This window comes from Garra rufa, chromosome 13 (genome assembly GCF_049309525.1).
Source record: "Garra rufa chromosome 13, GarRuf1.0, whole genome shotgun sequence".
Lineage (NCBI taxonomy): Eukaryota > Metazoa > Chordata > Actinopteri > Cypriniformes > Cyprinidae > Garra > Garra rufa.
Window position 1 is genome coordinate 20,627,958 of NC_133373.1, and position 23,557 is coordinate 20,651,514.

A 23,557-nucleotide genomic window follows, 5' to 3' on the forward strand; every position below is an offset into this window, starting at 1 on the left:
CATTAATGTAAGTAATATAAATAAACACATGTACACTGTAAAAAAAAAAAAAGCTGTAAAATTTACGGTAAAAAACTGGCAGCTGTGGTTGCCAGAATTTTACCGTAAAAAATACGGTAGCAATGTTTTACGGTCTTCACTTAAATTTACAGGTAAATACCGTAATTTCACTGATATAATAGTAATGTACCAACTTTTTGAAGTAATAAAATCTGTTTTGTACCTTTGTAATACACCACCAAAAGCAGGTGGTGATGATAACATCACATGATGAACCAAAGCCCATCACAAGAAGATTTTAAATAATAACTTATATAGAAGGTACACAGAGTCATTCACACAAACACTAAACACCATCATGGTAACACACATAAAATGGAAATAATACAAAAAACATTAATTTAACAACATTAGATGTAACATACAACCCTAATGTACAAAACTGCCAAGAAAAAACTAAGAAAAAGTTATTTCAACAAAAAAACATCAAAAAAAAAAAAAATGAAGAACAGGGAATTCTGGGAATGTCAATTTACGGTTATTCACTGTAAATTTTACATTCTTTTTCATTTCCAAAAACAGTATACTCCCGTAAAATTACATGCACAGTTTTTCACTGTATATAGAAGGGGAACTTACCGTTAACCATTTCACAGGTTTTTACCGTAGCATTTTTACCGTTAAATTCAGTCATTTTTTACAGTGTTGTTGCAGATCTTTTGTGGTGGAGCAGGACCTGAAAGGAAAGGTGACTGCAGCATTTTTGGGAAAAAGTAAAATCCGAAACTTAATATGAAGATCATTTTGTAACTTCCAATACAGAGATCAAATGACTATGTGCTATTAAAATGACAGCTTTTGTATTTTATTTGTGCATCTTTGTATGATCTGAAATGTCTGCTGACTGGTGCAATAAGAAAGTAGAAATCCTCAGCAGCATCCTGGAAATGGTCTAGTGCCATTGAGACCCTCCATCACTCCACCTGCCCTTTGCCTCATCTGGACCAGATGTTGCTGTGGTCTCTTCATCCTCAGTAGAAAAAGACTAAAAGATCAATATGTTTAAATAAAGCTTTGTTCCATGTGTATTTATGTTCATAGTTACTTCTTTTTTTTTTTTTTTTTTTTTACTAATTTATTCATGTTTCCTGATGTTGTCAGTAAATAAAACATAACATTTTCATAAGCGTATGCATTTATTCATTACTTCATTTAAAAAAAAAAAAAAAAAAACATTGTGCTTGTTTAACTAAAAATATCACTAATTATTAGTCAGCATTTATCATTATTGTTGGTAAGTGTTGGAGTGGGCTATTTGCATTCTAAAGTATTTTAATTTCTAAGTAGTAATACTTTTTCCGAGTGTAAAATCAACAGTCTTCTCCAAAGGTAAGGTCTTTGAGCAACTGATCGACGTCTCCTTTGTGCAGATGTTGCAAACATAGAGGAAAGCGTACTAGGTAGGATGGTTGTGTTACTGATGCCATGAGGTGTCGCTGTCACTCAAATTTTTGTATTATTATTATTACTGCAGAATTTATAATTCCATACAAACTCAGGGAAAGACTTAAGTATCTTTAACAAAGAACAATCATGACAGAAAACATAACTTTAATAGGTTTGCGTACATAGTACAAGATTATATACATGATTAAATATATTTGAATATTCATAAAATCGCAATGAATTAATTGCATTTGTTTTTGTTATTATTTTAAGTTTCAGGGATGAAAGGAGAGAGAAATTCAGCAAGAAAAAGGAAAACAACTGAGATCTAAGTTAGTTTTGCACAATTTTGCCCATTAACATATTCAGGACAACAAATTTGAGGGTTTTAGTCATTTTAGTATTGTTAAAAACATAACTTCAATCAATCCAAAACAAACAAATTTCATCAACATCAAGATGTTTACAGATAGATGAATTAAATCCGTCGCTCATATCATTTCATGTTGCGCTTGTTATAACGTCATAGGTCACATGAAAACGTCAACATGGCGGAAAGCATCCATACTCAACGAGATTTGGCTGTTGAGTAGGTACTCTTTTAGCGCTCGTTAAGTATTTATTGAAATTAAGTACCTACTCATTGAGTAGGCGATTTTGGACGCAGCCAGTGTCTTACTTTTCCCACAATGAATTCAACGTTATTTTCTTGTTCAAATAGTGTGGGGCAAAAATAAACACATTTGCATGTAAACTGAAGGATGTTGTTTACTTTGAGTGACTTATTGTTTCAAACCCATATTAATTACAGTCATGCATGTTCTCTGATGGAAAAAAGTAAAAAGCATGGTTGATTTGATAATGTTTTTATGTTAATTCAATGTTAAATAAGTGATTTAATTTAAGTTGAAGAAATGTTGATTCAATGACCATCTTGATCGATTTTTCATCATTGAAATAACATTATTTCAGGGTGCAAAACTGATGAAAAAACGATGTTAAATTTCAACATTGATTCAATGATAATATGATTGATGCATTAGCATTGATTCAATGTTGATTCAGTGTTGGTCTGCTATCTGGTTTGTTTGCTTTTTCTGTTGTACAAAGTAGGAACTCCTCCCGCGCTCTGCTTCTCGCGGCTGTGGTCACGCCAGGCGCTGTTTTTATTTATTTCTTCTTCTTCTTTTTTTATTTCCCTCTCACACTTTTCTTATCTTAATTTTACAAGTTGCAAGTTACAAAAGACGTGCAAAGTGGTGACTGACACTGGCAGGTGCGATGTTCTCCGATCGACTCGGGTATTACACACAAGTTAAACATACCCGGGACCTGAAGTAATAGATTTGGACCCGACCCAGACCCTGCTGACCATTTAAAATATAGACCCGAACCCGCACGGGTCTCGGGTCGGGTCCCGGGTCCTCGGGTCTCGGGTCCTCGGGTCTAGGGTCCTCTGTGAAGAGCTCTAGTCTGAACTGACAGAAAATAACAGAGCTTTGGGGTTATTAACTAAAACTTTTATGTCATATGTCTCTTAGTTTTAAAGTCAGATGTTATTGAAAACTTTACGGCCAGTTGAATGTCCTACCTGTGATCTGATAGAACTTCTGGTTAAATGGGTGGAAGAAGCGTTCCAGTTTTGCCTTAATGGAGGAATTTAAATTGGGATGGATCCGGCCCTTACTGCCCACCAGGCACTTGTTAAACATGAAACTGAAGCGCAGACAGAAGAACCCACGTGTGGCATTAAAGTACAGATTGTACTGGCTGATTCGTGAAGGAAGATTTAAGAATTGTTCAACCAGCTTAAGCTCTGGTAGTGGGTCTGCGATGAGGCGATCTCCATCAACTATGTGAAATTGCTCAATGGGAAAGAATTTTAACCAGTGTTCTAGGTACTTGGTGTAGATGCTTGTCCGTACAGCCTTGTACTTTGTGTTCACCTCACAAGTGTTGGCATCAATCACAAGTTCCTCAAACTTGTCATATGTTTTGTTCTTGCGTTCTTTGCCATTTAGAACCTGTGTGTAGTCAGAAACAGCACGAGTGGTGGGCTCACGCACAATCAACAAAAGTTTAATGGAGGAATTCATTTTAAAGATCCTCTCAGGTACCTCCTCAGTGATGAAATATGCAGGACTCTTCTCAATAGTTATTTGATGAGGAAAAGAGAAGGGCATCTTTTTGAGGTACCAGTCAACACCATGAGCATAGTTCAGGTCATTGTCAAAAAAGTGGACCTCCTGGGAGGCCTTGACAACATCAGGGTGAAGACTGAGCATCTCCAGCAGTGCGCGAGTTCCACCTTTCCTCACCCCGATGATGATGGCTCTGGGCAACTGCTTAATGAGGTGGTGAATTTGCAGTTGCACCCGTGTGCTGTTTCTCCTGTGCAGCTTGAGACGTAGAGCTTGTTTGTGCTGAAATGCATGTAAAGGAATCTGCCCTGACGCACCAGCAGGGGACAATCTGTCCTTAATGGGGCAGATGAGCTGCAGTCTGCAATGAGAGAAAAACAATGGGATATATAACAACCTAGTGTACAAGAAGTTTTATGTCCCAGAAATTTATTTGAATTAAAACAGATTTTTCTTTTTGTTGAATAAGTGTCACATTAAATCTAATTTGGTAACTTCTTCATATGTTTCTGCTTTTTTAAATGACTACATATACAGTGTCTGTCCTAATATTCACAGTCTTTGCAGCTGACCACTTGTCTACTTACATAACATATTTCCTGGATTTGGCTCAAGTGTTCAAGCAGTCAGAACTCCTAAAGAAGGATTTTGGTGAACTCATTGAAACACTTCGAAGACTTGAAGTTCAGTCGTTCATCAGTGGACCACTCTCAGCAAGGGGAACTAACATGTTTTCACGGTTGCTTGGACTGAATACCTGGCTACAAAGAACCTGCAGTCTAAAAGGAGTCAACTTCATTGACAACCTTTTCTGGGGCCATAGACAACTGTTCAAACTGGACGGCCTCCACCCAAACAAACTTGGTGCGAGAGTGCTAAAGGACAACATCTATTTTTCACTCCGGCATCCATCAGTGGAATGTGCCAGTCTACCCAACATGAATGGCACACACACACTTGGACAATGTATGCGTGAAGACAGGACATCTTATCAGCTTCAGAGTCATCATATGGTCAACACAACCCACAAGGACACTGACAACGCCACACAGCCACAACAAGCACTGCTTATGGACACTTTCCTGGCTGAGTCCTGCCCACAGAGCTCATCACAGACAGACTGTGACGTACTGCAACAGCTCCAAGACTCAGCACCGAAGGACGACTTTCTGGTAAACAGCCAGGGAAGCCAGGACAACAACATTTTTCAGCCACTGGAAACACCAGAGCCTGAGTTCCATTCACCAGACACATTATCCCTCTCTACAGCATCTCCACTTCTAAGCTTCTCACAGAAAATGGAGGAACTGGTATATGCTGGAACCAGACTCTCCCACTCTTTTGCTGCATGCCCCCAGTTATCAACTAAAAAACGGCGGGCACCACAACCACCAAAACCTGTGGGTCCAGCTCGCCCTCCTCCTCCTCTTGTTAGAGCTCTCCGGCCGCTGCCACAACGTCAGGGCCCAAACCCTCCTCCGTCTGCTGTGAGTGAACCAAAAACAACTGATAACAGCTCTCAGTGATATGTATCTCAGTGATATGATAACAGCAACACTCAGCAATGTTTACAGAACAAGCGGGAACCCAGTGTGCCTGTAGTTTTCCCTATTTCTGTTCATGTGATAGAAAGTCTAAGGCCATCCCAAGCCGTACGGTTGACCCATCTAATCTGAGGCCTATTCTGCATCAAACTAAGATTGCTCTAGAGACAAAAAGTAATGCCATCAACCTAGCATTTTTAAACATTCGCTCACTAAAAAATAAATCACTTCTGATCAATGATTTTATAACCACAAACAACCTGGATTTTATGTTTCTAAATGAAACATGGCTAGAAGACAGCTGCAGTGCAACAGTCCTCAATGAAGCAGCCCCTCCTAACTTTACTTTCATGAGTGTCTGCAGAGCTGTCAGAAGAGGTGGTGGTGTAGCAGCTCTTTTTAAAGATGTCTATCAATGCAAGCAAGTGTCATTTGGTCAGTACATGTCTTTTGAATATCTAGGGATTGTGCTGAAAGGTGCTCCACGCATTCTATTTATCATTATTTACAGGCCCCCAAAATACTGTCCAGTCTTTGTTGATGAGTTCACAGAACTGCTATCAATGATTTGTTCAGAGTTTGACTGTTTTGCTATTGCATGGGATTTTAATGTTCAAAACCACAAAAGAAATTATAACGGTTTTGAACACTTTTGACCTGATTCAGCATGTGCTTGGGCCTACACACAATCGTGGACACTCTCTTGATTTACTCATCAGTAAGGGTCTAAACATTTCATCCACTGTTATCAAGGATGAAGCACTATCTGATCACTTCTGTATTTTCTTTGATATATTGATCGCTGCTCCTAATGAATCTAGATCTGTCTCTGTCAGAAAGAGATGCATTAACGATAACACTAGTGTGCTATTTATGAAGGCTATATCTTCAATGCCAAGCATTTCTGCAGACTCTGTTGATCTTCTCCTGGAGTCCTTTGACTCAAAAGTTAAGAATGTCTTTGATGACATCGCACCTGTAAAAATCAGAATTTCTGGCGAACAGAAATTGCCGTGGAGAAAATCAACAGCAGTACAGAGTATGAAAAGACAATGCAGAAAAGCTGAGCGGATGTGGCGGAAGACGAAACTGGAAATTCACTATAGCATCTATAAAGACAGCCTTCATGCTTTCAATGCTGAACTAGGTAAAGCTAGACAAATGTTCTTCTCAAACCTTATAAACAGGAACTTAAACAACACTCGCACTCTTTTTGCTACCGTTGAGAGACTAACGAACCCCACTAGTCAGATCCCTAGTGAACTGCTCTCCGACAGCAAGTGCGATGAATTTGCTTCCTTCTTTTCTGAGAAGATCAATAATATCAGAAAGACAATTAGCACACCCTCAAGTTATGCAGAGGTCAGACAGATTCGACCGCAATTTCAAAAAGAAGTCATTATGTCTACGTTTGAAGCAATCGATAGCAACATTTTGGAAGAAACAGTACAGCACCTCAAATCGTCAACCTGCCCCCTTGACACACTTCCTACATCTTTTTTCAAAAGTGTGCTTAACTGTTTAGAAGCAGATCTCTTAGAAGTGGTGAACACCTAAGTCAAATAATGAGAAAGAACCAAATTGCATATCACAGCTATGCAGATGATACCCAGATTTACCTAGCCTTATCGCCAAATGACTACAGCCCCATTGACTCCCTCTGCCAATGCATTGATGAAATTAACAGTTGGATGTGCCAAAACTTTTTACAGTTAAACAAGGAGAAAACGGAAGTCATTGCATTTGGAAATAAAGATGAAGTTCATAAGGTAAATACGTACCTTGACGCTAGGGGTCAAAAAACAAAAAATCAAGTCAAGAATCTAGGTGTGATTCTGGAGTCAGACCTCAGTTTCAGTAGCCATGTCAAAGCAGTAACTAAATTAGCATACTATCATCTCAAAAACATTGCAAGAATTAGATGTTTTGTTTCCCGTCAAGACTTGGAGAAACTTGTTCATGCCTTTATCACCAGCAGGGTGGACTATTGTAATGGTCTCCTCACCGGCCTTCCCAAGAAGACCATTAGACAGCTGCAGCTCATACAGAACGCTGCTGCCAGGATTCTGACTAGAACCAAAAAATTAGAGCATATTACACCAGTCCTCAGATCCTTACACTGGCTTCTAGTTATGTTTAGGATAGATTTTAAAGTACTTTTACTTGTTTATAAAGCACTCAATGGCCTAGAACCTACATACATTGCAGATATGCTCACTGAATATAAACCTAACAGATCAGATCATTAGGATCGAGTCAGTTAGTAATATCAAGGGTTCACACAAAACAAGGGGAATCTGCTTTTAGCCATTATGCCGCCCACAGTTGGAATAAGCTTCCAGAAGAGATCAGATGTGCTAATACATTAGCCACATTTAAATGCAGACTCAAAACTCATCTGTTCAGTTGTGCATTTATTGAATGAGCACTGTGCTACGTCCGAACAGATTGCATTATTTTATGTATAATCATTTTACTGTATTAATTAATTTTAAATCATTTTTTTTAAATCATCTTAAATGTTCTTAAATTTTGTTTTTATTGTTGTGATTATTATAAATTTGTATGATTTTTATGCTATTATGATTTTAATTCCTTTTATGTACAGCACTTTGAATTACCATTGTGTATGAAATGTGCTATATAAATAAACTTGCCTTGCCTTATTTACTTTTGAAATAATATCTAGCAAAGACTGTTTCTCCTGACTTTTACCTTTGTACAATTAGGTACTGACAATACCTAGGTAAGGATGTTAATACTATCATCATCAAAATTTGACTAATTTGGACAGTCACACTGAAAGTGTGTTGTTTTACTAAATGGGATTTAAGGATTAAATAAATTAATTTAGTATGTAATAATGGATGAAATCTTGTATTATGTCCCTGACCCTGTTTTCATGTAAAGTAAATGGAGTCGACGAGTTAACTACGGTGTTGGAAGTCTTGGGCTGTATCCGAAATCGCCCCCTATACCCTCAAATAGGGCACTATTTGAGGGGACAGCCATTTTAAGTGGTGTTCGAAACCATAGTGGACGTTCCCGAGTGCACTCATTCAATCCCACAATGCACCGCAAAAACGAGTGTACAACCGATGTACGCTCAACAGCTAGAGATAACCCATAATGCACTGTGAGAGTCGCGCGCCGACGCGCGCCGACTGAATTCCTATTCCTGAATTCCGACTGAAATTGATTATTAAATTGTTTAACCAGGGTTTATACGTAAACTCCTTGACATAGTTCAAGATAAATCCTTTAATCTTACTACTCGAACTGTCTGTTTAAATGATTGTTAAACAGTAAGCAATACTATGCAAAAGCGACAGTCCTTCCGGAGCACTTAGTGTCCGAATTCACTCACTCGTTTTCATTCACTCCTTCAAGTGAACTGTATGAGTGGACTAATGTAGGGAATAGTGAATAGGGTATAGGGGGCGATTTCGGATACAGCCTTGGCTTGGGGGGACTTGGCTAAAAAACCCACCCCTATCGAACACCTCTACTGATTGGTTAATAGCTATGTTTTAGTTACAATAAAGCATGGCTATGATCATTTCACCTAACAAATCTGTGTATTAATGCACAACACTCTTAGCAACCACCCTTAGTAACATAAACAGTCAATATACTTTCAAAACTGTTCCACATATTATGTATTTCAGCTAAATGAAGTGATTATTATTTATTTTATAAGGTGTCATGGATTTATTCCGGTTTCCTCCCAGAGTCCAAAAAAATCCAGGTGAGGTAAATTGAAGATGTGAAATTGCCCTTCCCCCAACATGTGTGTGTGCATATAGATTAAATTTTTCTTGCCATGAATATAGCCACAGATGCTAAAATGTGGTTAATAAGAAATAAACAAACAAAAGGACATTCAGAGATACAAATTTCATGATAAGGATTTTTGAGAATTTAGTTATAAGAACGTTTACACTTACCATTACAAGAACCACAATCAAGAACTAATCAACATCAAAAGAAAGTTCCAAAAATGTTGTCCTAAGAACGCTTTCTATTGACATTACGATAACCTTAATTGTGTCAGATAACATAAAAAAACATTCAGAGACTGTTGTTCTAAGACCACTTTCTCTTAACATAACAAGAACCTCAACCGTATACAAATAATATAAAAAATGTTCAGAGTGTTGTTCTTACATTATTTTCTATTACCATTACGATAGCCTCAATTGTGTACAAATAACAAAAAAAGGTTGAGAGAGAACGTTGTTCTAAGACCGTTTTCTTTCAACATTACGAGAACCTCTGTTGTGTACAAATAACATCAAAAAATTTTCTTAAGAGTGAACATTTTTATAAGAGTGTTCTGCCCTAAGCTTTAAATACTTTTGTAGAAACGTTAATGAAAGTTGTGGGAATGCTCCCTGTTAGCTGGGTTGGTGTTAATTGCTCTTTGCATCACCAGACAACACTACGCTACAGGTGGTAGCCAGTGAACATTAAGATTCTTCCCAACATTAAGTAAAACACCACATGTCCCGTCATTTTATCATGGCAAAATACACTGAGGTGGGTGACCTGGACCATACATACGTTCCTAATATGTGACCCTGGATCATAAAACCTTAAGTCGCTGGGGTATATTTGTAGCAACAGCCAAAAATACATTGTATGGGTCAAAATTATCGATTTTTCTTTTATGCCAAAAATCATTAGGAAATTAAGTAAAGATCATGTTCCATGAAGATTTTTTGTAAAATTCCTACTGTAAACCTATCAAAATGTAATTTTTGATTAGTAATATGCATTGTTAAGAACTTAATTTGGAGAACTTTAAAGGTGATTTTCTCAGTATTTTGATTTTTTTGCACCCTCAGATTCCAGATTTTCAAATAGATGTATCACAGCCAAATACTGTCCTATCCTAACAAAACATACATCGATAGAAAGCTTATTTATTGAGCTTTCATATGATGTATAAATCTCAGTTTTGTAAAATTTAACCTTATGACTGGTTTTGTGGTCCAGGGTCACATATGTAAAACCTTTAAAAGTGTCACCAAATTACTGGATGCACCTTTAAAAAATATGATATTTTATTTATATTTGAACAAAAAGTGGCATGTCCAAAATTATTCATACCCTTTGCAAACTGTCACAGTCTATGGGAAAATCCAAGGTTCTATACAATTCCAAATAGTCCAAGCTGTTCTAAAGCATCCTAATTATCCTGATTCATTGGGAACAGCTGTTTTAATCAACTCAACAGGTGAAAAACAGAAGCTCTATGCTGTTGGTTTGTGGACAGTCATGGCTAAGACAAAGGAGCTCACTGAGGACCTGCGGCTGCACATTGTGGCTGCTCACAAGTCAGGAAAGGGCTATAAGACCACATCTAAATGTTTTGAAGTTGGCTACAGTGCAAAGTATTATTAAAAAATATAAGACGTTCCGCACTGTGAAAAAGGTTGTGGTCGTTTTTTTTTTTTAGCCGGTGGACCAGGGAACCTAATCACAGCAAAACAGCACCATGAAAAATTAGCAATAAATCAAAATTCTCAACAACAACATCAGTCTGCAGAGAAACTGCAGAGGCCTTGGACACCAGTGGACATTTTAGCATGACAATGACCCAAAACACACAGCAAAAGTGATGAAGAAATGGTTAGCAGACAAAAACATTAACGTTTTGCAGTGGCCCAGCCAGAGTCCTGACTTAAAGCCAATTGAGAATCTGTGGAGAGAGCTAAAGATCAGGGTGATGGCAAGGAGACCCTCCAACCTGAAAGAGTTGGAGCTCATCACTAAAGATCAATGGGCAAAAATACCAGTGGAGACATGCAAAAACCTGGTCAGAATTTATAGGAAACTTTTTGTTCAAATGTAAATAAAAGCTGAGAAATATTTTTTTTCCACAATGATGCTTCTTGTACATCATCTTATTATTTTTTTGGGAGAAGCCTGTGTCATTTCCGGTAAAAAAAAAAAAAAAAAAAAAAAAACTTGCTGGTTGAATAAAAGTAACTTTAAGTCAGAATTTGCCAGGGGTATTAATAATTTCGGGCTTGACTGTATATATACAAAAAAATATATATATTATTTAATAATAATAATAATATCTCATTCATCCACCTGGATGATGCGATGGCAGCCATTGTGCGCCAGAACGCCCACCACACACTAGCTTACTGGTGGAGAGGAGACAGAGTGATAAAGCCAATCAGTAGATATGAGGGCCATAATGAGGGTCACACCTCTTCTCTTTTCGAAAGACATTCTGGGATTTTTACTGACCACAAATAATCAGGACCTCGGTTTAATGTCTCATCCGAATTATGTTGCTTTTTTGGCAGTATGGTGTTTCCGTCACTATACTGGGGTGCTAGAACCCACACAGACCACAGGGTGAGCACCCCTGCTGGCCTCACTAGCACCTCTTCCAGCAGCAACCTAGTTTCCCCAGGAGGTCTTCCATCCAGGTACAAACCAGGCTCAACCTTTCAGTGGGCAACCAGTCTTCGGCTACAGGGTGATATGACTTCCATTTAAAATGCCATTTTCATCACAACCAACAATTTTGCTGCTAATATGTTTTTTTCCCCCTTAAAAGTTTATATTTATTTATTAATTTGACTAGCAAAGATGTGTTAGTTGGGATGATATGATGTGTGATAAAAACAAATAAAAAATAAGGTAAATAAGGTAAATACTGCATATTGTGTAATTTCCAAAACAGACATGTCATTTTTGATCAAATTATGAAAATATTGTTGAACTGTGTGTATTTAAGACACAGGTGCTTATTGTTGAGTAAACACACTGGGGCTTGAGTTTCTTTGTGAATAAACGCTATAAATACCTGTCCAAAGTGCCCTCTCTGACCACCAGAAAGAAAAGGCTCCCAAGCACCAAGCTACCCAGTACAAAGAGCCTCTTCCTCAGCCACTGCTGCTGTAAAAGAAGCATCACCCTCCATCAACAGTCTTCCTCAGCCTGCATGGATACACACACAAACATATAAACATGATTTATGTATACATACATGGCTGCAACAACTAGGTGTGCTGCAGCTCCCCCTGCCAACAGCTAGGAAATTTAAGATGATAAGACTTTTCCACCTTTAATAATAATGGTGAGTCAAAAATATTCACCAGAATCTATGTCTGATAACATAAGAAATGTTGATGATGGTCTCACTTGAGTGAGATATCCATGTTAATGCTAACAGCTGCAGGACTGCTGCAGCATCTGAACATGGGCCCTCTGCTAATCTCATTATTGCTGCAACCAAATAAGAAGGGATAAAAACATTAACACAGTGCTTTCAACTATGTAATCACAATTTTCCAAGTGAATGTTTTGTTGATTAAACATTTTTCTACTCTTTTCAGAGTTGTTTGACAGTGGAGGTGGCTACACTATGATGTGAAGATGGACTGTGTGTTTTGCTTGGCATGTTGCCAAGCTGTAGAGTTAAAACATATTATATTTGAGCAAGGGGAGACATATAGGCTTTTTGTGGAAGGTGTTTTTTCCAACTGGCACAGAGCCACATAAAAATTTACATTGCATGAAAAATTGCCATTTCACTAAGTCATTGTCAGGGTACTTGCTGGATTAAACCAAACGCCAATAAACCCAATTTGACATTGCTGCTAAACAACAGTTTTGTTCTATTGCATTCTTAGGGAAAAACGGTCTGTCTTTTAGAGGTGACACCACTTGGGATGGCGTGCTGTAATAGTGGATTATGGAACAAACCTACACTCTGCCAAAGGAAAGAGAATGGATGACAAGAAGTGCCAACTGGATGAGTGACACAGTCCAGAACAAGATTATTTCGCATTTTGCGCATGTTGTTTAGAGAAAAATTATATATTTTGTGCCTCGGATTGTGATTTCTGTGGAAGAATAGCGGATTGTACAACGGACATCAGCACTTCAAAACAGTTTTCTTGCAGTCCTCAGTATGTAGACATTAAACTTTTATAACTACTCTGACATTACTGCGGAGACACTGTTCATTTGGGTGAAAGACCTTTTTATGAGACTTAACATTCCTATATGCCATCTTCAGGGATACTGTTTAGATGGTGGTAGTATGTGGTATGTCAGACCACTTGTCTGGTGTTCAGGCACATCTTCTGTATGAGCATTGCAGTAGTCGTTCTCTTGGTCTTGTACTTCAATTAAAAATTTTGTCCAGGGTGTTAGTGTTCTTATTAAAGAATCAGAAAAATGCAAACAGCTCTGAATCATTGTTTGGCTGTGAATGTCATCGTCAACCTTTTGGTCTTATGCCCAATGAGATGGTATGTGCAAACTAAAGTGATTCAGTGCTCTTATTCATCATACCTGGAGATACTGACTACAGTTGAAACTTTGAAGGAGGACAAATGAGTAAAATGTTATACAAGAGCCAAAATACATGGACTTTACAAACAAGTACTTTAAGGCACAACTCTCTTCAGTCTTTGCTGTCAAGCACTATTTCAGCCATGTGAGGCAATGGGAAAGAGCCTGCAGGGTTAAAAGTACACAATAAATCATGACTTACAAGTCACTAAATGCTGCAGCGTTGTTATAGAGAATGCCCACTTAACACACACACACACACACACACACACACACACACACACACACACACACACACACACACACACACACACGCACGCGCACGCACGCACGCACGCACACACACACACACACTAAAAGTGAGCTAATTCACTCACACTTAATGAATTATTTTACATTTATATTTTTTTATTTACTAAACACTTCAATCTAAACAACTTACAATGAGGAATATAACAAAGTGACTTAGCATAAGCAGGCAATAACATGCTTACTCTGTTTTAGATCATTTGTAGAACTTGCAAATGCAGTAAGACTGAACATGCTAGAAGTCTGGCTAGAAGAACAATGCATTAATTCAGTCCTAAAACGACAAGAGCATACACTACTTTGGAAAAAATTAATGGCCTCTTAATAAATCAGAGTTTTAATGATTATACTATTAAAATACTATACATAATAGTAATAACAGTAATATTTATTGTGAATCTACTGTATAATGTAGAAAGGTGCTGTTTTCATATAAGGTAAAGAAATTAAATTTTTCTTGTAGTTAACTGTTAGCTAGCAATAAAAAAAAAGGCTCCCAACGGGAGTGGGTGTGTGAGAGAGGAACAGCCCGGTCTGGCGGCGTGTGATGAGGCACACCTGACGTGAATGAAGCATCTGCTGAAATGCCAAGCACGCCTCTCCTCGAGAGACCGGTCTCTTCCCCGTGTATGCACGCTGGTGTCCTCGTGGGTCCAGAAAGGGTGCGTTGAGGGGAACCGAGCGCCGCCAAAGTTACGAGCTGCCGGACCCGAGGTCTGGACGAGTACCGCACCTGTGAGACGGCTGACGGGCCAGGATGCCGGGCCGTTTAATTCCTGGAAGTGGCGTGAGTGGAGGAGGACGAAGCCACCGGCCCTCGTGCCCCGGACCTGAGAGGGGAGCGTGTGCGGCAGCCGGACTCCGCTCCTTACCTGGAGCCTTCCTTCTCGAACACTGCCCCTCCTTCACGGAATCCCCAACATGAAGAGGACACCAGATTCCCTGTTTATTTTGGACACTTTCCCCCTTTTGGACACTTTTTTTTTTTATGCTTACAGTTTTTTACAGACGCTAGGACACATTTCTCAATACTTAGGTCACTTTTGCAAAACTCTTCTCCTAACCGACTTTCAGCTTGGCAAAGCAGTTCATTTCACATTCAAAATGCACTACAACTACCAAAACATTTTATTCAGGTGTCAAATAAACTCATTCTTCCAGAACACTGGCAAAAGTTGACAGCTGACAAACACACTTTGTCACCCACAAAACAATGACCTAAAAACACTAACAACATGTAGCATTACACAGTGTTTTCTTGTGTAAAACAAGGACACATCTCTGTTTATAATTGCAATATATATTACTGGAATGAATCAGACATGATGCAGAATTCGTCAATATTTTATGTTGTTTATTTATTTTTATTTGGGTCCATGTTTACATCACAATACAAACCTATTCAGCAGTTGTCTCCTTTTGTAATGAAATTGAAAGAGTAACACCTGTGTAGATGTTCATCTACAATGAGAATCAGCTGGGGCTGGTTAAACTGCATTTTTAGATTTGAAATATGTATCATTTTGCTGTCTTATTCAGATTTGCATTATGTTATTGTTTTGAACATAAGTTTAACAGTTTTGAAAACAGTAAGTATGTGCAAAATGTCCTGTACGTACAAAGATTTTTGGCAGTTGTTGTGTCTGAGTGAGAAAAGAATTCATGAAATTTGAGAGATGTAGTCATTGAATGCATTTTGTGCCAAAACAATGATAATTGATCCTCAGTTTAGCCCACATAGACTTCTGTTGTGCTCACTGTGTGAAGTTTTGCAAAAGTGACCAAAGTATTGAGAAATGTGTCCTAGCGTCTGCAAAAAACTGTAATAAAAGCCTTTCTGAGGCCTGACGCCACAGACACTGTGTCTGTTGTTTGCTCTTCCCGCCACAACACACACTCTTTGCTGTTGATTGTTAGCCTGAAACGTTTTCCTAGTTTCCTTGTTCCCTTGGTTTCTTGCCTTGCCTTCACGCCTTGCCTATGTGTTTTTGATCTTGGACTATTTCTGTGTTTTGATTGTTTGCTGCCCATGACCTTGCACCTGTTTGTTGGTTTACTCTCCTGGATTATTCTTTGAATGTTATTGTTTGCTGGTGATTTACCCTGCCCGTCTGACCACGCTCTCTTAAATAAAACTAGTATTTAGATCCACAACTCCGGTGTCGTGCTCCCAATGTTACAATTGTGCATTAAACATAATTTTTATTCCCTCGATCAGGATTTGAACTTATATCCCATTTAATACAAAATAAAAAGGAAACAACTATACCACTATAAAAAGTGCCATGACTTTCACTGGTACGTTTCAATACATAAATAAATATAAAATAAATAAATAAAAAATTGATTCATGACACCCCTATGAATTTTACATATACACAGAGTTCATGCAAAGTGCCATCTCATAGATAATTACTGCTAAAGCCAAAGAGATTTCAGCAGATCTGCTGTACTCACAGGTGGAGAGTGACAAAGGGATGTCATTAACTAAAAACAGGTGCTGCTTAGCTTTCATATCTAAAAACACAGCACCACAAAATCATCCATCTGCCATTTACAACACATAATGCTGTTAGAAGATGAGACAGTGTGTTAGCACTTTATCTTCAATGCTGGCTCTAAAGATAAGTAACACACTTACTAAAGTTTTTATCCTATTTTATCTGTTTACTTGGATGTCATGTGTCAAAAAAGTTTGGAAACCCCTGAATTGGTACTTTCGAAATGAAGCAATATATGGAAAACCACGCAGGAAACAGAAACTGATGATGAAACAGATGAAGGAAGTGTGCATGTAAGTTCTATGGAGTGATGCTGATGAAGTGTAATGGAGTAATGTGACCTCATACCTCATTCTAGCACACACAAGATTCTGTCATCCCTTCTTAAATATTGAGTGTTCTTTGTCTGATGGAGCACTTGGCTGATGTTCACATGAGATGAGTCACACCATTAAACACAATGACCTGCCGTGGCGTCACTTAGACCATGACAATAGTCCTTAGTTTTATATTTAAAGGAGGAACGCCATGCAACTTGCCATTCCTTGCCATTCTGTGCAAATGGAGGATCCCTGAAGAGAAGGTTCTGAAGTTGAAGCCGAAGGTCCTGAAAATGGGGAACATAAACTTTTTTTTTTTTTTTTTTTACTGCTGGTATTTCCAAACTCTCTGAAATTCCCATCTCTCAGAATTTACTTTTTTCCCTCTTTTTTTTTTTTGCTTTTCTTTGGTTAGGTTCTTAGGTTGGGGTTAATAAAAAAAGTTAGCACAAAATCAAATACACAGAGGCAGTGTTGGTCGTATTGTGATGCCACTATGCTGTTTTCTTTTCTATTTACCTCAGAATCTTTCAACTGAGCAAGAGTTGTTGGGGCTCTGATGGAGTTTTTCACACAACAGTTTACATAATGTCTTGTTTCCTTCTCTCAGGCAACCATGGTTACATTGAGTAATCGGACGTTCCCTTATCGACATGTCTCTTGACATTATGTATGGGGAATGTATGGTATCTCACAAATGTGAGTACTCCCCTGCTGAAAAAAAAACTGCTAAAACCAGCCTTGGCTGGTTGGCTGGTCTTGGCTGGAAGTAGCTGGTTTAGGCTGGTCAGGCTGGGAAAGTGGCCAAAACCCCTTTAAAACCAGCCTGCTGACCAGCTAAAACCAGCCAACCAGCCTAGGCTGGTTTTAGCTGTTTTTTTCAGCAAGGGACCCCTCACTTTTCAGCAACCATTTTAGTATATCTTCTCAAGGGACAATACTATAGATATTAAACTTGGATATATTTTAGAGTAGTCAATGTGCAGCTTGTATAGCTTGTCCTCTGAAAATAACTAAACATACAGCCAGTATTGTCAAAATAACTGGCAACAAAAGTGAGTACACCCTAAGTGATAACAGCAGTATATTATTTAACCATGCAAAGCCACATGACTTATTCATCATGTTAATGTTTTTGTCTGCTTGACAGCACCATACAAAGTTGTGTATCTTGTATTAGAGCAGTTAAAATTAGGTGCTTTAAGTACAATTCTCTTATACTAACCACTGGATGTTCAACATGGCAATCTCATGGCAAAGAACTCTTTGGGATTTGAGAATTAGAATTGTTGCTCTCCACAAAGATGGCCAAGGCTATTAGAGGTTCAGTAACACCCGGGATTGTTAGGCTGCATTAATTAGGTCAACCAGAACAGGGAACACTTCCCATAACACCTGATGTACTAGTTGTATCGTAAGAACAATGACATCTACGCTAATATTAGTCTGTTTCATTCTTATTCTGAGGTCACCGTAGCCACCAGATCCAGTCTGTATCCAGATCAGATGGTTACTGCAGTCCCCGGATCCAGTCCGTACCCAGCCCAGATGGTGGATTAGCACCTAGAGATGACCTCTACAGCCCTAAATGTCAGCAAAGACTATGTCAACTAGATAAGCCCCCTCACCTAGACGGCCATTGGCGCAAGACCACAGGAACCCAATGAGTCCTCTGCAATTTGACTTGCTGGAACAAACTGCTGGTTTTGTCTGGCCAGAGGAGAACTGGCACCCCGACTGAGCCTGGTTTCTCCCTAGGTTTTTTTTTCTCCATTTCTGTCACTGATGGAGTTTTGGTTCCTTGCCGCTGTCACCTCTGGCTTGCTTATGCCGAGCTCAGACTGCATGATTTTAGCCCCGATTTAGACTTGCCGACAGGTTTTGAGAAATCGCTGACAAATGCCCGAAATCACAGGCAAATCGGTGCTCGTTCACGCGAGTGATAATCACACAGTGTGAACTATCAAAGATCTCTATCTGAGAGAATCGCCGACGTGTCGCCGACACCCGTGAGATATTTGCCATGCCGACACCCGTGAGATATGTGGCATCTGTACCTGTCGGCGATTCAAAATCATGTCGTGTGAAAGGTGATCTGACTGAAAATAACATCAGCGATTACCTACAGCCAATGAGACAGCAACATCCAGGCCAGCGGGAAGTTGGGGGAGGAGTTACGAAGGTATAGACCACAATATCAACAAGCATAGCTTCGGCTTGTTTCTTTTCGCTGCAAATGAGTGCACATGCAATTTGTATGACAAGCTTCTTGCGGGCTACCAATTTTTTATAATAATTTTTTATAATAATTTATAAAAGTTGTCTGTGATTCTTCCTATTGTAAAGTCATGCAGTGTGAAAAGATCGGTGACGCAATTGCTTTGAAAATCGTGCAGTCTGAACTTGGCATTAGTTGGGGACACTTAATTTCCAGTGATATCTTATATTATTTTAACTGATCTGAGCTGGTTTTAGGATCTTTACTTCAGGTACTGTACTTAAGTACATTTTTCAAGTATCTGTACTTTACTGGAGTATAGTTTTATTTTGAGTTTGTCCAAAATGGTCTGATACTTTAATAAAGCAATGATATCCTTTGTATGGTCATGTTTTCCACTTCCTGCTACAATAAAACAACCCCATAACACGACTGGTCCACCTCCATGTTTGATGATGGAGATGGTGTTCTTCTGCGTATAAGCTTGGCCTTTTTTGCACCAGACATACCTCTGATCCATACATCCAAAAAGTTCCAGTTTGGACACATCACTCCATAAAACATTCTTCCAGAACTCCACAGGTCTATCCAAATGAATTTTGGCATGTTCAAGTCAGTGTTGTTTTTGACAACCATCTTAGATTTAGTCTTAGTCTTTTGGACTAAAATGCTTCTTAGTTTTAGTCAAATTTTAGTCACTTCTATATGTGATAGTTTTAGTCCAATTTTAGTCGACGAAAAGTCAAAAAGGTTTTAGTCTAGTTTTAGTCGACGAAAAGTCAAAAAGGTTTTAGTCTAGTTTTAGTCAAAAAAAGGGAAAAAAGTAGTCTTTTAACAAATTAATGTAGGTCAGTAAGTATTTTGCTGTTGGGTAGTGTCACTTATAAGTTCTGAAAATAGCAGATCTATAGTTCAACACAATGTGAGCTTCCGGATCGACTATTTTCACCAATGATTACAATAATGAAGGAATGTTTTAGAACAGGGATTCTCAACCGGTGGGCCGCCCACTAGTGGGCCTCAGTGATCCTCCAGGTGGGCCGCGAGATGGCTTAAAATTAATTTAAATATTATCCTAAAATGATCAAAGCACGCCTCTTTCGTGTTCTGTGACTGATTACTTTGGACTCGGCGCAGCAAGCCTCATCGCACTGTTAAATACAGACTGAACGGCGGCTCAAAACTTCCAACTGCTGCACGCAAGCGTCATCAGAGACCTGCAAGGGACCAGAGTATGTGAGCGGAGTGGAGCCTGCAGCGGCAACAGTTTCCCCTCCGCGCTCCGTGCATTTAATAATCACTCCGCTCCGGGTTCATTATTTCCCGCTCCCGCTCCACTCCTCGCTCACTGATATCAGAAACACCGCTCCGCGTCAAAAAGCAAAAAAAAAAAAAAAATCAGTATGTTTGAAATATAACAGTCCTGTTCATAACATGTATTAAAATAAACAAATATATAAAATAAAATAACAGGAGAGTTTGGAACACTACTGTGCAAACTTTATTCCTACCACATGCCAAGCTAATAACTGTTAAGGAAGCAGACTGACAAACAGGTAAGTGCAAACGAGTTAGAGTTTATTGATTTTCAGCAGAGCAGTTGCAGAAGGTGGCGTGCAGAACCGGGTAAGTCAACTGTCCAGATATTTGGTGATGAGTGGATGTGAGGTGGATGGGTGACGTGGAGTTCTTTTCCTTTTTGCAGGAACGATGATCGGAGGGCGTCGAGGAGAAGGACTGGACGCTGGCTTATGGCACACACACACACTGGAGGCGGTGATCGACTGACGAGACAGACTGACTGGGAATAGAAGACAGGACAGGTAAGTAGTCACAGGTACGTATCAAAGTAACCTCTAGAATCCGTGTTGGAACGTAGAGATGAGTCCGCTTTCGCAGCAACGAGCCCGGACCAAGAGTGGTGTGTTCTGAGGGCTCTTATAGTGCATGGTGATCGTTTGCAGGTGCGCGTGATTGATGGGATGCAGGTGACGGTGATTTGTGATGAGCTGAGACTGACTGATGCGTTACATATCGCCCCCCTCCCGGAAAGGTGCGTCCTCGCGCCTAAACGGATACAACAGCGGAGGGAGGGTGGGGGTTCTGGTGGCGGGTATGCAGCAGGAGGAGAGGAGAAAAAAGACCAGAGCCAGAGGAGCCGGATGGCGGTCCAGAGCCCAGCCAGGATGACGCCCCAGGGCGGAGTCGAGGGAGGGAGGAGCCATGGTGGGGAGTTATCCAACAACACCCTGGGGCCGAGCGACGGAGACGAAGCCTCTGGTTGGAGTGAGCCCGGTGCGGCCGAGCAGATGGAGAGCCAGGGTGACACTGCAGGTCTGGAGGGCCGAGGTAACGCCGATGGCTCAGGGGACCGAGGCAGAGCTGGGGCTCCGGAAGACCGCAGTGACACCGGAGCGACAGAGGACATAGGCGGAGCCGGAGGGAAGGAGGAGCCTGACAGAGCCGGAGGGACGGAGTGACGAGGTGGAGCCGGAGGAATGGAGTCCCGAGGCAACGGATGGTCAACGACTGACCAAGGCGGGGCCGGAGAGACGAGGGAGCCTGGTGGAGCTGGTGGGATGACGGGCCATGGTGGAGATGAGGGATCCAGGAGCCAAGGCGGAGCCGAAGGGTCGGAGGACCGAGGTGGAGTCCAGGACTCGGAGGATGTAGGCCGGAACTGGGGAACGACACGCCTTGGCGGAGCTGGAGCCTGGATGTCCCACGATGGAACCACACTCCTAGGTGGTGCTGCCTGAGGGTGAGCTGTGGGACAGACAGGCTGTGGCAGAGACAGGGCTGAAGGACTGGCTGGCTTGCGTGGAGGCGGGAGAGGGTGGCTGGGTGGGAACTTTGGAGACATAGACGAGCTGGGCGGAACCAGCGGGGATTCTGGAAGACAGGAAGAGACTGGCAGAGATTCTGGACGGCTGGATGGAACTATCGGAGACTCTGGAAGACTGGATGAGACTGGCGGAGATTCTGGACGGCTGGATGGGACTATCAGAGATTCTGGAAGAGATTCTGGACGGCTGGATGGAACTATCAGAGATTCTGGATGACTGGATGAGACTGGCGGAGATTCAGGACGGCTGGGCGGAACCAGCGGGGACTCAGGACGGCTGGGCGGAACCAGCGGGGATTCAGGACGGCTGGGCGGAACCAGCGGGGATTCAAGACGACTGGGCGGAACCAGCGGGGACTCAGGAGGACTGGGAATAATCTCGCCAAACCAGTCAATTAGATCCACTTCAAAAATTTCCAATAGCTCCTCATAATAACCACCACAGCTCAGTTGCAGCTCACCCTCAGGATTAGGAGTGTGGGCGGGGCTTCCCTCTAAGCCCTCGATCTCCACAAGGACTCCCACGGTGACGCACATCTCAGCCGGCTCACACACCTAGTCAGTCGCGATGTCCTCTGTCGCTTTAAGAGCGGCAGATCGTGGCGCTGCGGCTGCGGCGGGCTCTGGCTGGTGCTCCGTGCTGCAGGGTGGTGACAGCTGGCTGGGCTCTGGATCGGGGTTGCACATTGTGCTCTGCTGATGCTGTCTGTAGGTCCGGGCTTCTGTTAAGGAAGCAGACTGACAAACAGGTAAGTTTATTGATTTTCAGCAGAGCAGTTGCAGAAGGTGGCGTGCAGAACCGGGTAAGTCAACTGTCCAGATATTTGGTGATGAGTGGATGTGAGATGGATGGGTGACGTAGAGTTCTTTTCTTTTTTGCAGGAACGATGATCGGAGGGCGTCGAGGAGAAGGACTGGACGCTGGCTTATGGCACACACACACACTGGAGGCGGTGATCGACTGACGAGACAGACTGACTGGGAATAGAAGACAGGACAGGTAAGTAGTCACAGGTACGTATCAAAGTAACATCTAGAATCCGTGTTGGAACGTAGAGATGAGTCCGCTTTCACAGCAACGAGCCCGGACCAAGAGTGGTGTGTTCTGAGGGCTCTTATAGTGCATGGTGATCGTTTGCAGGTGCGCGTGATTGATGGGATGCAGGTGACGGTGATTTGTGATGAGCTGAGACTGACTGATGCGTGACAATAACATTGTCAGCATTAAAGAGTATAATTTCTGCTTTTTGCAGTGCAAAGTTTGTAATGAAAATAACAATATGTTTTCATCGTAGTTATTTCTACTCATTCGAAATCGGATACCATTACATTTGTTTTAATGCATTATTGACAGAGCAATTGTGTGAGAATAAGTGTTGTTCACCTAAAAATACTCAGTATCTAGAAGCCACAAACTAATTCCTTGTGAACTATAATTCACCGCTCATGTCTATTGCCGTGATAATAGCCTTCACATTCTTTCTGATTTGTGTGATCCATCTCTATCAAGCTAGCTAAATTCAATTCAATTCAATTCAAGTTTATTTGTATAGCGCTTTTCACAATACAAATCGTTGCAAAGCAGCTGTACAAAAAAGTAGGCTACTACAATATATTTAGTAGCTTATTAAATATGTTTAACATGTGAATTCTTGCTTAATATGCAGTGATATTACGGACAGTTGGCGTGAATTGTACTCATGATGGAGCGGTGGTGGAGCGCGTGAAAACCACGACGCTCCGACTTTTCAAAAATCCGCTCCTCCCTCCTTTCAAAATCACACCGCTCCGCTCACATACTCTGTCAGGGACAGATTTTTTAGTCCCGCGCCTGCCTGCCGCTTCCCGCAGAAATGTAGGCTATGTTATTTTGTCCCGCTCCGCCCGCGACATTCGTGTTTTGTCCCA

General features: G+C 40.7%; 1 protein-coding gene across 1 annotated transcript; it reads right to left on the minus strand.

Annotated features, from left to right (window-relative positions):
* On the minus strand, positions 1 to 22,186 carry LOC141348435 (heparan sulfate glucosamine 3-O-sulfotransferase 5-like). Its single transcript, XM_073852743.1, has 6 exons — positions 22,111 to 22,186; positions 21,584 to 21,696; positions 14,499 to 14,668; positions 12,299 to 12,382; positions 3,038 to 3,948; positions 1 to 1,030 (listed from the first exon to the last, which is right to left on the minus strand). The coding sequence occupies exons 1-6, from the start codon at positions 22,184 to 22,186 to the stop codon at positions 1,026 to 1,028; spliced, it is 1,359 nt and encodes a 452-aa protein (XP_073708844.1). The 3' UTR covers positions 1 to 1,025.
* Positions 22,187 to 23,557: the final 1,371 nt, after the last annotated feature.

Bases quoted from the DNA above. Each gene is read 5' to 3' on its own strand.
- LOC141348435 (XM_073852743.1), bottom strand. From the start codon at position 22,186: ATGTGCGTCACCGTGGGAGTCCTTGTGGAGATCGAGGGCTTAGAGGGA. The intron at 12,383-14,498 runs GTGCGGTACTCG...ATTTGGTTGCAG, and splicing joins GCCCGTCAGCCGTCTCACAG to CAATAATGAGATTAGCAGAG. The intron at 3,949-12,298 runs GTGAGACCATCA...CTCTCATTGCAG, and splicing joins AACATGGATATCTCACTCAA to ACTGCAGCTCATCTGCCCCA.